Here is a 16429-nt window from a genome sequence, read left to right as displayed (position 1 = left end):
GCAGCAAACTGAGTTTAAAATGCAAAGCTATTTTGCTTTCAAATAACTCTGTGTGGCTGGGTTGGTGGGACAAAAGGAGAGGAGAAGAGAAGGCAGGATTTTACCCTTCCCAGTAGGCTTAGGCAAAAGCAAACTTCACTTGGCTCCCCTAGTTTATGTGTCATTCCTTATTAATAACTTTGGCCATCTTGACCACATTCTGATGTTGCTTGGCCACATATGTCCCCATTTTCATTTATGAATGTTGAAGGGTATGCTGTCTCAGGTAGACATCCTTGTTCATTTCTCTGATGCCATTGCAGGTAATGGAAGCTTGATGTGTGTGATGAAACCAGTGAACATATAAGGAAAATGCTTCTTGATTGTTCCTCATGACTCTCTCTATAGCTATTAAGGCTATCTACCTCCCTAACTCTTTTGCATTTAATCTACCTCCTCCAGGTTTGTTAATGTTCCGCTCAGTTTCATCTCATGTTTATTTCTTTGTTGAAGTTTTCTAAACAGGTTTATTGCCAATTAAGATCTCATCATGCTTTGCAAGAGCTAAGCATGTTTGATCAAAGCCAATCCAAGATAAGCAAAGCAAAGCTTGCAAAACCAAGTAGCACAGTTCTTGATTTGCAGCCAACAGTGAGTTAGGTGCTAGAAAGAACAAAGCAGCTGCCAGTAATTTTGCCAAGGAACAAGAGGGAGGCCCTGGAGAGCACTTCGTCTGCATGCAGAAGATTCCAAATTCAGTTTATAGCCTCTCTAATTTATGAAGACAGTGATGATATGCACAGCAAGCATACAGACAAAAGAAACTTTGATACCAAGTGGTGAGAAAGCTGAACTTGGGATAGTCACTCTTTTGAATGACAACTACCAGAATCCTTCCAGCCAGCCAGCTGGAGGATACTGGTAGTTGTAGTCCAAACAGTTACTTGTTTTTCCAAGCACTGCAAAGACATCTGCCTGAGACCACAGGAACAGTCACAAATGTATTCCCTACCTGTAGCTAGAAGTGTTGGAATGCTTTCAGCATTCAAGATTCTATCACATCACTCAGCTCTCTGGTTCAGCTGAAGTTCAAATCTGTGCCAGTTAAATTTTAGGAAGACACAGTGTAAGTTGTTTTACTTCAGGCCATTTGCAATTTACCGTACACTAGTTGAGACTGCAAAAATGAAGTGCAGAGGGTCCTTATGCACAAGGCATCATCTGTAGAAAGTTGTTTTCAAGCTATCAGTACACAAATTGTCCAAATAAAATGTAAGGTGATGCATGGAGGGTTAAGCCCTTTTCATAATAAATTTGTATTACATCCACACAGTATCAGTAAGGGGACAATCCTGCTTCCTAAGTGCTAGATCTTTAACAAAATAATAAGCTTGTCTAGAGGTTAGAAAAGTTACTTTTTGCATTATGACTCTCAGAATCCCCTAGTTAGTATGACCATTGTAGTCTAAAAACAACTAGTCCAGGCTCTGAGTTTGTCCATGTATTAGCAGACCCCTTTTGATATGACACTGTACCATAGGAATATTCCTGTTGAGATCTCTCTCCCACCATGAACTTCCTAGACAACTTTGGGCCAGACAACATTTCTCAGCTCTCTCATCGACAACAGGGGTGGTATAAAAGTAAGGCACTCACTTACAAGGTCATGATAAGGAGATATTAGACAATAAAATGCTCAGGCTTTCCATACGCCTAGGTAGTTTGACTTTGCACAAAGAGGACCAAGAATGGCCAAAGGTTTGCATAATATGTGCATTTGCAAATGCATATGTGTAGATGCAGTTGTGGAGATTGTTCATATAATTTAACAGAAGGTCAGCATATCCTGTCATAGTGGAGAAGGCTATGAACTGGTGACTGTATGATGCACAATCTTTTGTCCCGGTAATAAATGTGATGGGCAATTTCAAGGTTCCTGGACTTCTTTCTTTTAGGAGCCTGGGTGTTAAACCAGACTTGCACTGAACAGCCATTCAAATAATAGATGGTATCTTCAAAAAGATTATTGATTTTTGAAATTAGAAAACTGTACCTATAAAATAGGTCAGCAAAGGATGAGAAGCCACTGATTTTTACATACATAGGAATGAAAAAATATTCAAAGCTGTTTGAATAATAGATGAAATGGCATTTTCCAAGTGATGTCAAAAAGGAGGCTTGTGGAGAAACAAGAATCTTCACCGTTTGGGATCTTCTCAGCACACACACAAACACACAAAAGTGCATGTACTTTTTTTTTGTCCAGAGCATGGCATTTTCTGTGCAGAAATCAAGTTTCCTGTGTAAAAAACATGATTTTCAGTACAGAAAATGATTTATCTGTGCAGAAAATATTATTTCTGTTCCAAAAGTCATAGCATTTTCTATGCTAAAACTGCAGTTCACAGAGGATAGTGCTTGAAAGTGGCACAGCTTTAGAGGCACTTCTTGCATCTGGCAGACAAGAATGTTACAACATTAGTTCTTATTCACAAAAAAATTTAATGAAGATTTACACATACATGGCTACAGGGATCTCTGGGTTGCAACTTACTCCTTGGTTTCGTCAAGTCAGATGTCAAAAGGAATGCATCTCTATGTGCAGTGACCTATCATTGGTCTCATTCTGACAAAATTATACCATTTTGTATAAATGTAACTTACAGGCTCTGAAGAACTCCCTTTCATATTAGCAGCGTCAATACTCTTTCTATTTTTTTCCCAGCAGAATAAATGAACTGGTTTGTGATGGCTGTATGTACGTATGTTACAGAAACCAAATTCAATGTATTCATTTTCATTACAGATTGTATTGTATCTTTGACTGTTAAGTACTGTCTGACTTTTAAGACAAATAAACAGAGCACCAACTGCAGCAGTTTATTTCACTTTGGAAATCTCACCCCCTCCCTGCCCCCCAAGTCTGATAGCTACCAATAAACGCTACCTGTTTCTTTTTGAAAGTTCTGGAAACTTGTCCTTCAAGACAATGGATCTTGCTTGATGCCAAAAAAATATTCCTGTCTCAGCGTGTGGTGGAGTCACCTTCTTTGGAGGTTTTTAAACAGAAGCTGGATGGCCATCTGTCAGGAGTGCTTTGACTGTGTATTCCTGCATGGTAAGCAGTTTGACTGGATCACCCTTGTGGTCTTGTCCAATTCTGAATATATGGGTACTGTAGAAATAATGCAGTTGATACAAATTTAAGTGCTGTAGCTCCATGCTATGGAATCCTAGGATTTGTAGTTTTACAAGGTCTTTAGTCTTTTCTAGGAAAAAGTGATGATGCCTCACAAAACTACTAATCCTAGGATTCTGTAGGATGTAGCCATGGCAGTTGAAGTGGTGTTGAACTGCATTATTTTTGTACCCTATGATTCTTAATTTCACAATTCTTTTAATATGTTATACTATTTAATACTGTCTTAAGGGGGGGAGGGATAAAGTGTTTTTAATTGTCATATTTTATATTTTACTGTTGTTAACCGCCCGGATTGGTTTGCTAGAGGGCGGTATACAAATAAATATTATTATTATAATATTATTATTAAGGAAAAATATAAATTTTTCAGTGCAAAAAGAAAAGAACATCAATTCCATGACTCAAAGCTTTGGGTTATGTCTCTGGCCACTATTTGACCACTCTAGCTGCAAATAAAAGTACACGTACTTTTAAATGATAACAGAAACCAGTTAAGATGCACACTTGTTCGGGGAAAAAGATAATTTGGATAGTTGGGATTTTGGTTTAAAATCAACTTCTTATGTGATGATTTAAATCAGGGGCGAGCAATGTGTGGCCTTCCAGATACAATGCCTCTGATCCCTTGCCAGTCTAGTTGATGTGGAAGAGTGATGATTTGAATCAACAGTGAAAGTTGCCTTGATTTAAATCAGAACACCTTGAAGGAAGCCAACCTTTGGATTTGTGCAAAAGAAAAAAAGAAGCACCTTGTGTGAAGGAGCAATAATTATTCTATGTCTACCTATGGAGAGCATCTGCATAATCTGATGACAACTGATTCAAAATTACTGAAGCCACTTCAGAGATTGATTAGAAATAAGCAGAGCAGTAGATGTTTTTGTATCAGATTAACAAAGAAGAGTTTAAGAAGCTCGAGTTGTTTACCCCCCCCCCCCCAATGTTCATAAATTGAAAACACAGTGTGGGTTCACATAGAATCATAGAATCATAGACTCATAGAGTTGGAAGAGACCACAGGGGCCATCCAGTCCAACTCCCTGCCATGCAGGAAATCACAATCAAAGCATCCCCGACAGATGGCCATCCAGCCTCTGCTTGAAGACCTCCAAGGAAGGAGACTCCACTACACTCCGAGGGAGTTTGTTCCACTGTCGAACAGCCCTTACTGTCAGGAAGTTCCTCCTAATGTTGAGGTGGAATCTCTTTTCCTGCAGTTTGCATCCATTGCTGATGCAATGGATCAGGTTCTCCCTCACTCATTCAATTTACTGTCTAAGGCCTGATATATTATTTCGGCATGTGAGGCAGAAAATGTCCTATGTGCCAGTCAACAAGTGATACAGGAAGAAGGTGGTTTGAGTACAACTATTTGGTCATCAGTTCAGTCTATATGTCAGACACAGGTTAGCCAAACAAGATGACGGGATAAGCAAGACAATGGTCATCCTCCAGCCAGACATTGTTACAGCAAGTAAGCAATCCCGATGCAAGAAGCCAGCAAGGAGTAAACAGAGTCCAAAAAGCATACCCAGTCCAAATTCAAGAAAACATGAATACTGAAGAGTAATGACAATCACCTAGATAAGGTTGTGAGTGACAGAGCTACTGGGGAGCTCCAAAATACTGGGTGCCTAATTAATCTGCATCCCTATTTAATGGCTCCTGGGAGTGGCACAATTTCTCCCTGTCTCTTAATCTTTCAACAAAGGATGGAAGTGTGCCAAAAGCATTTTCAACTTCTGCTTCTGCTAGCTGGGGAGCAAGGGCCCCCAATGCCTCAGCTTCCAAAACTTCAGACTCGAATAGGTCACCATCTTCAGGAACTATCAATTCATGACAGTCTGACTGTGTCTGAATCATTCATCTCCAAATGATGAGTTATGACAGAAAATCCCACAAGTCCTGTCTCAACCAACTCCATGAAGAGCTAGATCTGCAGCAGTTTGAAAGCTGACAGCATTGGTCTCCCCCTCAGTAGAAAGTAGAATCTGCTTCTTGTTTCAGATGCAAGAAAATGCACAGCAGCACTTATAGGGTATTCTGTCTTAGAAGATACCAAAATAATTTAACTAATCTTAAATGCTATCCATCTCATCTTGGGCAGAGTGGCAAAGCTTGATGCTCCATGTGATGGCAAAATATAGACTCTTGCTGCTGTGCCTAGTTCCTTATCCAGCTTGCCATGTACCTACCCATGGAAGCCTACTTCTCCAAGTTTGGGGAAGTTACTTTTTGGATGCCAGCTCCCATAACTACAAGTGGTCGTGCCAACTGAGGGAATATGAGAACTGTACTCTAATAAAAAACTTTTCAAAACTCTGGCCTAGTCACATCAGGACATTTGGAAGGGAATTAGCTGTCAGAGAGTATTATCTAATAAAGCTACACATTTGTAGCAAGATCTAGTTCTGAGTTTTTTATATTTATTACAAGCCTCTACACTCACAAAGAAGGGCAGGATGGGGAGATTTTATAGTAAACAAATGCTGTAGGAACAGATATCCAAAGATGGTTGCCTGTTAAATCAGGGATGAAATTTTTTGGCCCTTCAAATGTTGCTAAACTACATCTCCTTTGAGCCCTAGCCAGCATTTATTGTGTGGTTTCAAGTCATTTCTGACTTATGGCAGACTTAAGGCAAACCAATGATTGGGTTTTTTTGCCAAGATTTGTTCAGAGGGCGTTTGTTTTCCTTTGAAGATGAGAAAGAGTGTGGATTGCTCAAGGTTGCTCATTGGGTTTCCATGGCTGAGTAGGGATTTGAACCCTGGTCTTTAGTATAATGCTGAAACCGCTACACCATGCTGCCCCCCCCCCCCCGCTAGCCAGTATTGCCAATGGTAAAGAATGCTGGAAGTTGCAATCCAAGAACATCTGGAGGGCTGCATGATTCCTGCTCCTACACTGAATGCTTTATCTTCCAATATCTGTCTCGGGGTGGAAATGGAATGCCTTGAGAACACTGATCGTAAACAATGTTATTGGGGTGTTTCAGAAAAGATTACAGCAAATCTCCTACAAAGAGGAAAGGTATGATTTTCCTGGAACCTTGTGAGTTCCATTGTTTGCCAGTCCTCATTTATCTCTTTGTTCAGTTCTCTCTTGCTCCTGTCAAGAGCCAAATGGAAATAGAGAAATGATGCCAGGTTCCTCAGGCCTTTTGCCAGCTATGCAGTGTTGCCTTAGGTGTATTGATTGCAGACGGGGTCTCAGCAGAAATGGTGGGAATGAAGGCAATTGGGTTCATCTGGCTCTAACAAAGGGACCAAAAAAGGGATGCTGGATTAGAACAGAAAAGCGCAGGGCATGCTGGTAGGAATCCAGTCTTGGGTGACCTCAGATGAACCAGCAAACTGGTAATGATGAAGACTGGCTGAGTTTGAGCAGTGAAAACAGAATACTTGAAAGGAAAGGAGGAAAGTTACATGTACTGTCAGAGTCAAAAAATCCCAAAGCAATGAAACATGGTCCTGCATTCTATAACTGCCCATTTAAACCTCGCTGGAATCTGTAACAGAGATGTGCAACTGCATCAGGTTTGTGGGCTAATTTTCTGCACCAGACATCCTCCAGGGGATGCACAGAATGCCAAAAACAGAGAAATGGAAAATGTCCAGATGTTTTGGTGATGAGAGAGAGGGAGAGGGAGACAGACAGACAGACAAAACTTTAAAAGTTAAACCGTACTGAAAGACCTTGCAACTTATTTAAAATGTGAATTGTCATTCCTAGGCCATGTCTACATGGATCAAATACATCAGTTTTCCCCACCCTCACCATGACCTGTCTACACATTGCAGGACCAAAGCCTCTATTGGAGTGTCGACTGTCTTCATGAAAGAAAGCCAGTTCTACACTGAATCTGCCCCATTCCTGGCTAAAACGGTGTAAAAAACCTCAACATCCGCTCCAGATTTTGCAGGAAAATTCAGAGTACTCTGGAGCTACAATGGATGGCTGGTTACAGAAATATCCCACTATGCCACTTGGCACTGCTGCCACTGGCACAAGTCATTCCCTCTGAGGTCACAACGAGGTGCCCAGCTGTGTGATCAATGCTGTGTGCTTCATTTCTGATCTCTAAGGAAGTGACTTGTACCAGCTGCAGCAATGCTGGGCAGCACAATTGGGTGTGTGTATAGCATCGCTCTGGAGTGCAGAGGTAATGGGGTAAATTTAAGGTAACTCCCAGGGCCAGAATACTCTGGGAGCAGCCCGGAATATTCTGGCCAGTGTAGACAAGTCTCTAGGTGTACAGTACTGAGGAAAGACAATTCATCTTTTCTATTTAAGACATCAAAAGAGAAAAAAGATGGAATGAGTCTGAGGATCATAAACACAGAGATGGTGTGACTGAGGGAGGGAGGGGGAAGGATAGCTTCCAGCATTTCACAGCTGAAAATCAGGACACTTGTGGCCAAGCAAGATCAGTGTGTGGCCAAGATGGCAAAAGTAATTAATGAGAAACAATAGATAGGATAGGAGCATCTGTAGCATTTCACTTTTGCATGAGTCTACTGGGAAGGGAAAAATTCTCCTCTCCCTCATTGTTGTTGTTATTCTATTTCTTCAGCTAATTTCCAACTTATGGTGACCTTAAGGCAAACTTACTACAGAGATTTCTTGGCAAGATTTGTTGAGAGGGAGTTTGCCTTTGCCCTCCTCTGAGGCTGGGAGGATGCGGCTAGCCCCAAATCACCAGGGACTTTCCATGACTGAGCAAGGATTTGAACCCTGGTCTCCAGAGTTGTAGTCCAAAACTCAAGACACTGCACCATGCTGGCTGTCCTCTCCACACTGTGGTGCTTATCACACAGGACAATTTCCATGCGGAAACTAGATTTAAAGTGAAAATAACCCACTTTTGTGAGTTGTTTTTCATATGACATTCGGGGTTAACCTTAGCAGAAAGTAAAATAAACTCACAAATGTGGGTTGTTTTTGAAATGACATTTGCATGAAAGAAATAACGCAAAAATAAGCCAAACAGAAAGCTGACAAAGCCTGCTCCTTTTTACATTCAGGAAATTCTGAAAGTAGAAAGGAGTGGTATTTGTTGATTTTCCATTTGGGTTGTTTTCGTGTTACTTCTCTCTCCACCAATGCATCTGAAAAACAATTTGCATTCGTGGGTGTTTAGTGGATATTAAAATCCCGTTTCTGCATGGGATTTGCCTCTGTGTCCTAATCTCCTGATATGGGTACAATCTGAATTCAGTTTCAAGCAATTGAAATATGCTCAAGCCAATAGGGGAAAGGGGAAAGGAAAACAGGACATTTTAAAAGCAGAGGAAAAAGTGGTAGGACAGAGGAATAACTGGGATTGTCTCTGGGAAAGTTGGAGGGTATGGCTGTAAGTGACCACAAGAGCGGCGTATTGACCACACTGTTCTACAGAGCTGAGCCCAGCTATCCTGGTTTCCAAGATCATGTTTTTACTCATCCAGATGTTGAAGTTAAGACTTTCTTTCCAGAGAAAGGGAGGGATGGAAAGGGGGAAAGAAAATGTTTTACACATGCATGCAAGGGTGAACAATAACACTCTTCTGCCAAGAGCCCTGGAAACCATCTAAACTTTTGGCTCATTCATAACTTCCCTCCTCTCTCCCCAACTTTCTTTTCCTGTCTCATTGCTGTTTTTTTCTCTCTCTCTTCTTTCTTTAACACACTAACACACACCATTTCCTGCCCCATCCCATCCCATGGCTGCATAGTTCTGGGCTATCAAAGCAGCCGTTACAAATTGTTTCTGATTCCTGGCCTTGGGGGTGTGTGGGCTAAATAGACACAACCTGCACTGCTTTAGGCCAGAGAAGGCAAAGGAAAAGGAGGGTGGGAGAAACAACTACTCCCGCAAAATCTGTCCAGTCTTATAAACAAGGGGAACCAGATTTGCAAAGGAGAAACCCTAGGACAACATGAAGGTAATGTATCCATATGAGGGAATGGCCTATGTTTTGCGGGGTGGGCAATGGATATAACAGACAGCTTGAGCTGGATATGATTCTATCTGATCATCTTCTTAGTTATCTCTCCCTTCTTTGTTCCACCCATCCTATTGGCTTTGCACAATGACCTCTGTAAAAGTGGCATGGATTTGAATTTATGGAATTCGTTGTCAGAAGATGTGATGACGATCAGCTTCAGAGTGTGTGTATCTTTTAAAAAAATACTTGCTATTGAACAAAAATGTTTATCTTTTTAAAGGAGGGAATGACTTGGAACAGCTGTTAGCCACAATCGGTGAATACAGCCTTGCTTTATTGAGGGAAGATGTTTCCAAAACCCAATTGCTGGGAGAGTGAGTGAGAGCTGAAAAAGGCTATTTATTGCCTTGATGATTCTTGCAGGCTACTGGGGGAAAAGGATGCTGAACTAAACTGGATCTGGTGGGATTGCGTTTCTTTTATTAAAACTCTGGCTTTTATTCCATAATTCATACAAATGATCCTTCAGCCATGGGAAAGCTCTTTTAGCCATCTGCCTAAGAAAGCCTTCCACAACCAGGTTTACATCTCTAGATTTGTTGGACAGCAACCCCCACCCTCCAAGCCAGTGCAGCTGTGGTAGTGTGCATGATGGGACTTGTAGCTCCACACATCTGGAAGTATGTACTGGATGGATCTACTGCTTGATTCCTGTGATATTCAGAAAGCCCAGGTCAGCCTGCTAATTGTATATTTGATGCAGGACAACAAACAATAAAATCCTTATCAAAGATGTTTGTTGAACTATGGAGTGCTGAGAATGATAATGATGATGGTGACATACCATATCCTATATATTTGTTGTTATGTGTCTTCAAGTCAATGCTGAGATAAGGTGACTCTATCATAGGGTTTTCTTGGCAAGATTTATTCAGTGCAGGTTTGCCATTGCCTTCTTAAATACAGCCTACAGCACTTGGTATTCACTGGTGATCTCCCTCTGAGTACTAATTGTGCTTAGCTTTGAAGATCAAAAGGGATCTGGTGCCTCCAAATTGGACAAAGTATAGCTCTAGGGCAATGTGTAGCCCCAAGATTATTTTTGTGCCATCTTTCCTGTGCTGCCCATTTTTTTCTGGCAAGGAAAAAAGTGAACTTCCTCTCCTTTCATTCTTCTTTAGTACTCCATCTTTTTAAATCTCTTGCACAGGGTATGTGTGTGTGTATAAAATATCAACCCCCCTCCCCCAAAATGAGTGTGATTTGCATCAGTGGCCATGGTGGCACTGGCACAGCAGGATGTGCATGCAAACAGCTACCTGGCCTCATTTCAGAGTGCCAGGTAATGGAGGGAATTCAGTACAACTTTGAGGCTAGAAATGGGACCACCTGACCTACCAGACTGGTCCTGTTGCGGAGGTGGGGAGGATGGCAAGGCTTCCCCCGGGCCAAGGCAGCCCGCCAGCTCCAGGCCCCGCTGGGTCCAGCCTGGGCCCAAGTGGTGTCCCTGCTGCGGCCGTGGCGCTTCTGGCCCACGTGGGGTCCGGACTACCACTCCCAGACTCCTCTGGGAGTGGATCCAGAAGCACTGCACTGCCGGGCCACTTCCTGGCCAGGAACTACAGTTCCCAGCCTCCCTTGCAGGGTGGAAGAGGGCCCGGATTGGCTATTCGCTGGAGCTACGGCTCCTGATTGGCTGGGAGGCAGGACTTTCCTGGCCAACCATTGGCTTATGGACCTATATAGGCCCGTGGCGCGCCAGCTCTCGGCGCCATTTTTTCTGGCTCCCCCCCCCCCCCCCCCTGTTATGGCTGTGCTTTGTCACAACTTTTTAGGTCAAGTTTTCCTGGGGCAGCAGCATAGGTCGTGGACCTGATGGGTGTGGTTTCCGATGCTGCGGAGCATGGAATCGGGAGTCCCATGGGACTCGGGGCTGCTGAGGGCTAGCAATGTCGCCATTGTGGGGGCGACATCGATTCAACATTCCCTGGTGACATGGGGCGAAGATACGATCATGCGCATAGCCGGATGCTTAAGTGGTGAGCACACTTTAGGCTGGTTACCCCTCTGTCATCCCGAAGCCTGGACGTAGCCAGGCACTTAGGTTCATTGACCAACGCAGGTTGGTGGATGTCAGATCCAGACCTTATGCTTTCTGGCCAAACCTCTTTTACTGTTGTTGTGTTCAATAAAGTTGTGGCCTTTCCTTTGCCAATTCAGTGTCTGCTGTGTTATTTCCACCCTGCCTCCTTCCTCTGCAAGGGGGCTCCTGAAGTATTTTGGCTTGTGCAGATGTGGTCTAGGACAAACAGCTTGATCCCTGTTCCCATTTCCATAAGTTCACTGAATGCATGAAAGGGATATTCTGTAACAGTTTATTATCTTTGTGGATATTCTGTTCTTATCTACGATGTGCTGACTATCAAGGCTGCCCACTCTTAAAAACTTCTGACTTGAATACATGGGCCTAACTCCTCCTGTTAGTCTTGACTAGAGTAAAACATTTCCACAAGGTCTGGAGACCTCCTGGGTCCTTCAGGGCTCAAACCATTTTTTTTTTTTACAAAATTTGTTATTTTTTTTTCCCAAAAAAAAATGTTGCCCCAGTGTTGTTTTAGAAAAGCAAGCAGGTTTTTGTGTTTCACTGTACTCTCTATCAGGAAAATAAATATAAATGTAACATCAATATGGATATACATGTGAGTACTGTGTGGTGTAGTGGCTTGAGCATTAGACTATGACTCTGGAGACAAGGGTTTGAATCCTGACTTGGCCATGTAAACCCACTGGGTGACCTTGGCAAAGTCACACTCTCTCAGCCTCAGAGGATGGCAATGGCAGGGCAGTCCCGTCTGAAGAAACCTGCCAAGAAAGCCCCATGATAGGGTCTGAAATTATTTGAAGGCACACAATAACAAGCTGTCATATCACTTCCCTTTCCACTCCCACAGAGACACCACACTGCAGAATTGATGCAGTTTGACAATGCTTTAACTGTCATGGCTCAATTCTATGGAATCCTGGGATTTGTAGTCTGTTGTGGCACTAGAGCTCTCTGACAGAGAAGGCTGTCTCAGAAAACTATGAATCCCAGAATTCCATAGCATTGCACCATTGCAGTTATAGCAGTGTCAAACTGCATTAATGTGGATGCAGCCAGGGATTGAGAGTGCCTTACAAAAATATCCTTTGAAACAAGACAGATTAAAATTAAATCTGAGCGCTCATAAGAAGGCAGAGCATTTGGAATATGAAAAACACTCTTCCATATCCATTTTAGGATTTCAGTCTGAAGGGAGAGGGACCTGTTGTTTCAGGAATGACTGGCATGGCTGCTAGTTAAAATTTCTTTGTGATGAGTTCTTGCTGGATGTCAGGCTGCAGGCCATCATTAGATTTATATCCAAATAAAACAATGCACTATGCAGAAGTTACCACAAAGGGGAATGGAAGCCTTTTGGAATGATGTTCTTGAGAACTCTTTGGTTCCTCATATGATTTCCAGGGGTCCCTCAATGAGAAAAGTAGTACTTGTGGACAAATTCCCCTGAAATAATGAATCCAGTGTGCAAAGGTAGTTTGTTTTCAGCAATACAAACCCACTAGGTTATACTTTGGGCAAATCACACTCTCTTAGCCTCAGAGGATGGCAATAGCAGACACACTCTGAAGGAACCTGCCAAGAAAACCCTATGATAGGTTCACCGTTGCCATAAGTCAGAAATGAGTTGAAGGAACACAACAATGACAACTCAGCAGAGTGAAGAGAAGAGGATGCCCTTCTCTGTAAGTTTAGGGAACAACAAACTGATGCAGCCTCTTCCAGCTTTTATAATCTTCCACATTAATAGCTTGTCCACACTCTGATGTTGTTTAGCCACATGTGTCCTGGTTTTCATCTGTGAAATGTTGAAGAATAAATGTATGCAGTGCAGGTACTACTCTCCTGAACAACAGTCATTATTTTATGGAGAAATGAATCTCAGGTTCCTCTTGGAATAAACTGGGTCTAGACAAAGAGGGCCTTATTGTTGCTGTGTGCCTCCAAATTTTTAAACTCATGGTGACCCTAAGATGAACCTATCATAGTGTTTTCTTGGCAGATTTCACAGAGGGGTTTGTCATTGCCATCCTCTGAGACTGAGAGTGTGTGACTTGCCCAAGGTCATGCAGTGGGTTTTTATGCTTGAGTGGGGATTTGAACCCTAGTCTTCAGAATCTTAGTCCAGTGCTGAAATCACTACCCCATGCTGGCCCTCCTAAAGAGACTATAAACCTTAAAGGCACCAGATCCTGTCTGATATTTGAAGCTAAACATGGCCAGTGGTGGTTAGTACTTGGATGTGAGACCACCAACGAAAGCCAGGTGCTGTATAGTATAGTTTTGTCAGTTTCTTCGTCTGTTTAGCAAAACCACCTCTGAGTATTCCTTGCCTTAGAAAACCCTATGAAATTCCTGAGATCACCATACATCAACAGCTGACTTGAGCATGTGCATGCACAAACACACATGAGCAATGTAGTGCTCACAACTGGAGTTGTGCAGGAAAACTTTTTGATGGGTGTATATGTTGTGGTTAAACTTGTGAGAGGATAGATGTTCATTTGAACTGTGTACCCTAGACACCAAACCAAAATTCATGGGGTTGTTTATAACGTTAAACAATTTACAGTGGCCAAAGGTGTCCAATGAATTAAAATAGGGTAGAGGCTGGCTAACCATAGCATTGCTTTCCTCAGTTTTCTGGACTGGCTTTTGTTCTTTGTTTACTTGGTGAGAAATGAAAGAACAAATTTGTCCATTAGTGTGGTATAGTGGTTTGAGCGTTGGACTATGATTCTGGAGACCAGGATTTGGATACTGACTCAGCCATGTAAACCCACTGGGTGACCTTGGTCAAGTAACAGTCTCTCAGCCGCAGAGGATGGCAGTGGCAAACTCCCTCTGAAGAAACAGAAAATCCTATGATAGGTTCACCTTTGGGATGCCATAAGTGAGAAAAGTCTTGATGGCACACAACAACAACAAGTTCCAGCATCACAGTTAACACCTTACTTCAACATTAGCAATGAGATAACATCATCTATTACACCTGGGATCAGTGGGGTAGTTTTTGGGGTGCAGGACAGGCCTCACTTCAAGGAGTCAAGAATATAGTCCTGTTGAAAAACCAGCCTGTCATTGAGATTTGTACCCTTCAAAAGGCCTCAATTTTTATGCTGCTCCCAATGTGTTTTGATAAGTCATTATTTTCATTTCTGGCTCTCTCAGGCTTCTCTGTTCCTGCCAGGCTCACTGTTCCTGCTTCTCCTTGTTCAGATACCTACTTTGCAAGGACAAGCAATCAATGACCAAGGTAAGTACTACTCATTCTGCCACCTAAATCATGCCCAGACCCCTCTGTTTGCTGTCTGTGCCACTTTGCCATACCTAGGCATTCCTGCAAGGAATGTCTTCTGCTTCACATCACATTCCCAGAAAGACTAGGGCTGAATCTACACTGTAGAAATCATGTAGTTTGATACCACTTGAAGTGTTGTAGCTCTATCCTATAGAATCTTGGACTTTGTAGTTTTACAGAGTCCTTAGCCTTTTGTGTCAAAAACACTGGTGCCTCACCAAATTATAAATCCCAGGATTCTGGCAGTTAAAGTGGTGACAAACTCCATTATCCACAGCATAGATGCAGCCATAAAGTGCATTGACACTGCAAAATTATAGCAGTTTCATACCTTTTTAGCTCTCTTGGCTCCATCCTATGGAATCCTGGGATTTCTAGTTTGGTGAAACATCTTTTAAAAATGTTAAGTCAAACAGTCCAAGAATATGGAGCACTGTTGATGATTTCTATATTTAAGGAGCCTAAATTGTCTCTCCATCATAAGGAATTATAGCAGACAGATCACAACAAAATGTGGAAGATTTAACTTCGAGAAGTTGGTTAAAATGGACCTGGGCATTGGCACTAAAGGATAAATGGATGTCTCCATTGTGATCCAGATGTAAAAATAACAGCTGTGACAAATTTGTTGCTATGTGGTACTCTTGTGTTTTCTGGAAAAGAATTATCTTCACATGGCTCTTTGTCACAGCTTTTGAAATTCTGGAATAATTGACAATCTGTAAACACAAAAGGAAAATTGAAACACAGCATTTAAAATGCCCTTTGAATAATTCAGTGCAATACCTTTTGTTTGAAATGCCTTTTAAAGGATGTTTTAATTAATTATTTATAATTTTTTAAAAATCCAAGAAAAATATCTCAGTCATCCTAGACTACTATCCAGAAATGTGGCTCACAGAGAAATGACCATCCAGAGGCCAGAAAAATTCATTTCAGCTGTTAGGTGTAACTTTGTAACTTCTGATATGTGGCACTGGTGGGTTTTTAACACTGAACATTTTCCTTCTCTGCTGGGACAGCTCAGCAGCAACACTGCGGAGAAGATTCCCTCCCACTAGACTGTGAAGACATTTATGATCAAGGTTCTGAAACGGATGGTGTGTACCTCATTTACCCTGCGGGCCCCAACATCCCAGTGCCTGTATACTGCGATATGACCACTGACGATGGAAAATGGACGGTAATGAGGGCACAGGGTGGGCTGTGGAGTGGAGTCCATCTTATTGTGCTACTAGCAATCACAGAGCAGAGATGTTTGCATCCACCATGCTCAGACAGATGTGCCAGTGTTGTTCCAAAAGGCAATGTAATAGAACAAGCTTTGGGTGTGATTCTTATGGAAATTTTCATGTCTTTGTTCTTTGTAGTCACTGCCCTGCCTCGTTTCTTGGAACAGAGCATCCTTCTCTCTTTAATATGTGTGTGAATATCTGCCTACACATGTGCAATGTCTAGAGATGTGCAATTACTAGGACACTACAGGTACTAGAAAATTAAAACCAGTTAAAAACATTTAGACAAGGACAAATGGCAACAATTAAAATTCTCCCTGAGGAACTAAAGGTAACTGTGATATTAAACAATATAGCAACCATATATTCATGTATTAAAATGCAGTGTTATTGTATAGATTGAGCCAGTGTGGTGTAGTGGTTTGAGTGTTGTACCAAGAAGGCTTTCTCTTGTGTTTTCATCAGATATACCTATGAGGTTGGTAGGACAGAGAGAAGGGCCTTCTCAAAGCATCCCAAAAACCTGGGCATTTTTGTGTAGAATATGGTCCTTCAGATAATCTGGACCTGTACCATATAGGTCATGATTACACTGTCTACTGGAATGTGGCATTTTTGAGTGTATTTCATTTGCATGGGTGGGGGATAAATCTTTTGGCTGGTTTCCACTTTTCATTCTGC

At 42.1% G+C, this 16429-nt stretch overlaps 1 protein-coding gene across 1 annotated transcript in view; it reads left to right on the top strand.

The window, feature by feature from the left end:
• The first annotated feature begins 8765 nt into the window (after positions 1-8765).
• The window catches only part of MFAP4 (microfibril associated protein 4), a 12737-nt gene continuing 5073 nt past the window's right edge, over positions 8766-16429 (top strand). Inside the window, exons 1-3 of the mRNA XM_042472250.1 lie at positions 8766-9108; positions 14384-14468; positions 15536-15696. Of these exons, the coding sequence (XP_042328184.1) occupies positions 9103-9108; positions 14384-14468; positions 15536-15696 (252 nt within the window). The 5' untranslated portion in view covers positions 8766-9102. The remainder of the gene's footprint in view (positions 9109-14383; positions 14469-15535; positions 15697-16429) is intronic.

Source organism: Sceloporus undulatus, chromosome 6, assembly GCF_019175285.1.
Source record: "Sceloporus undulatus isolate JIND9_A2432 ecotype Alabama chromosome 6, SceUnd_v1.1, whole genome shotgun sequence".
In the NCBI taxonomy this organism is placed as follows: Eukaryota; Metazoa; Chordata; class Lepidosauria; order Squamata; family Phrynosomatidae; genus Sceloporus; species Sceloporus undulatus.
The sequence above is the reverse complement of the archived record's forward strand: the minus strand, read 5'-3'. Positions and strand labels throughout refer to the sequence as shown.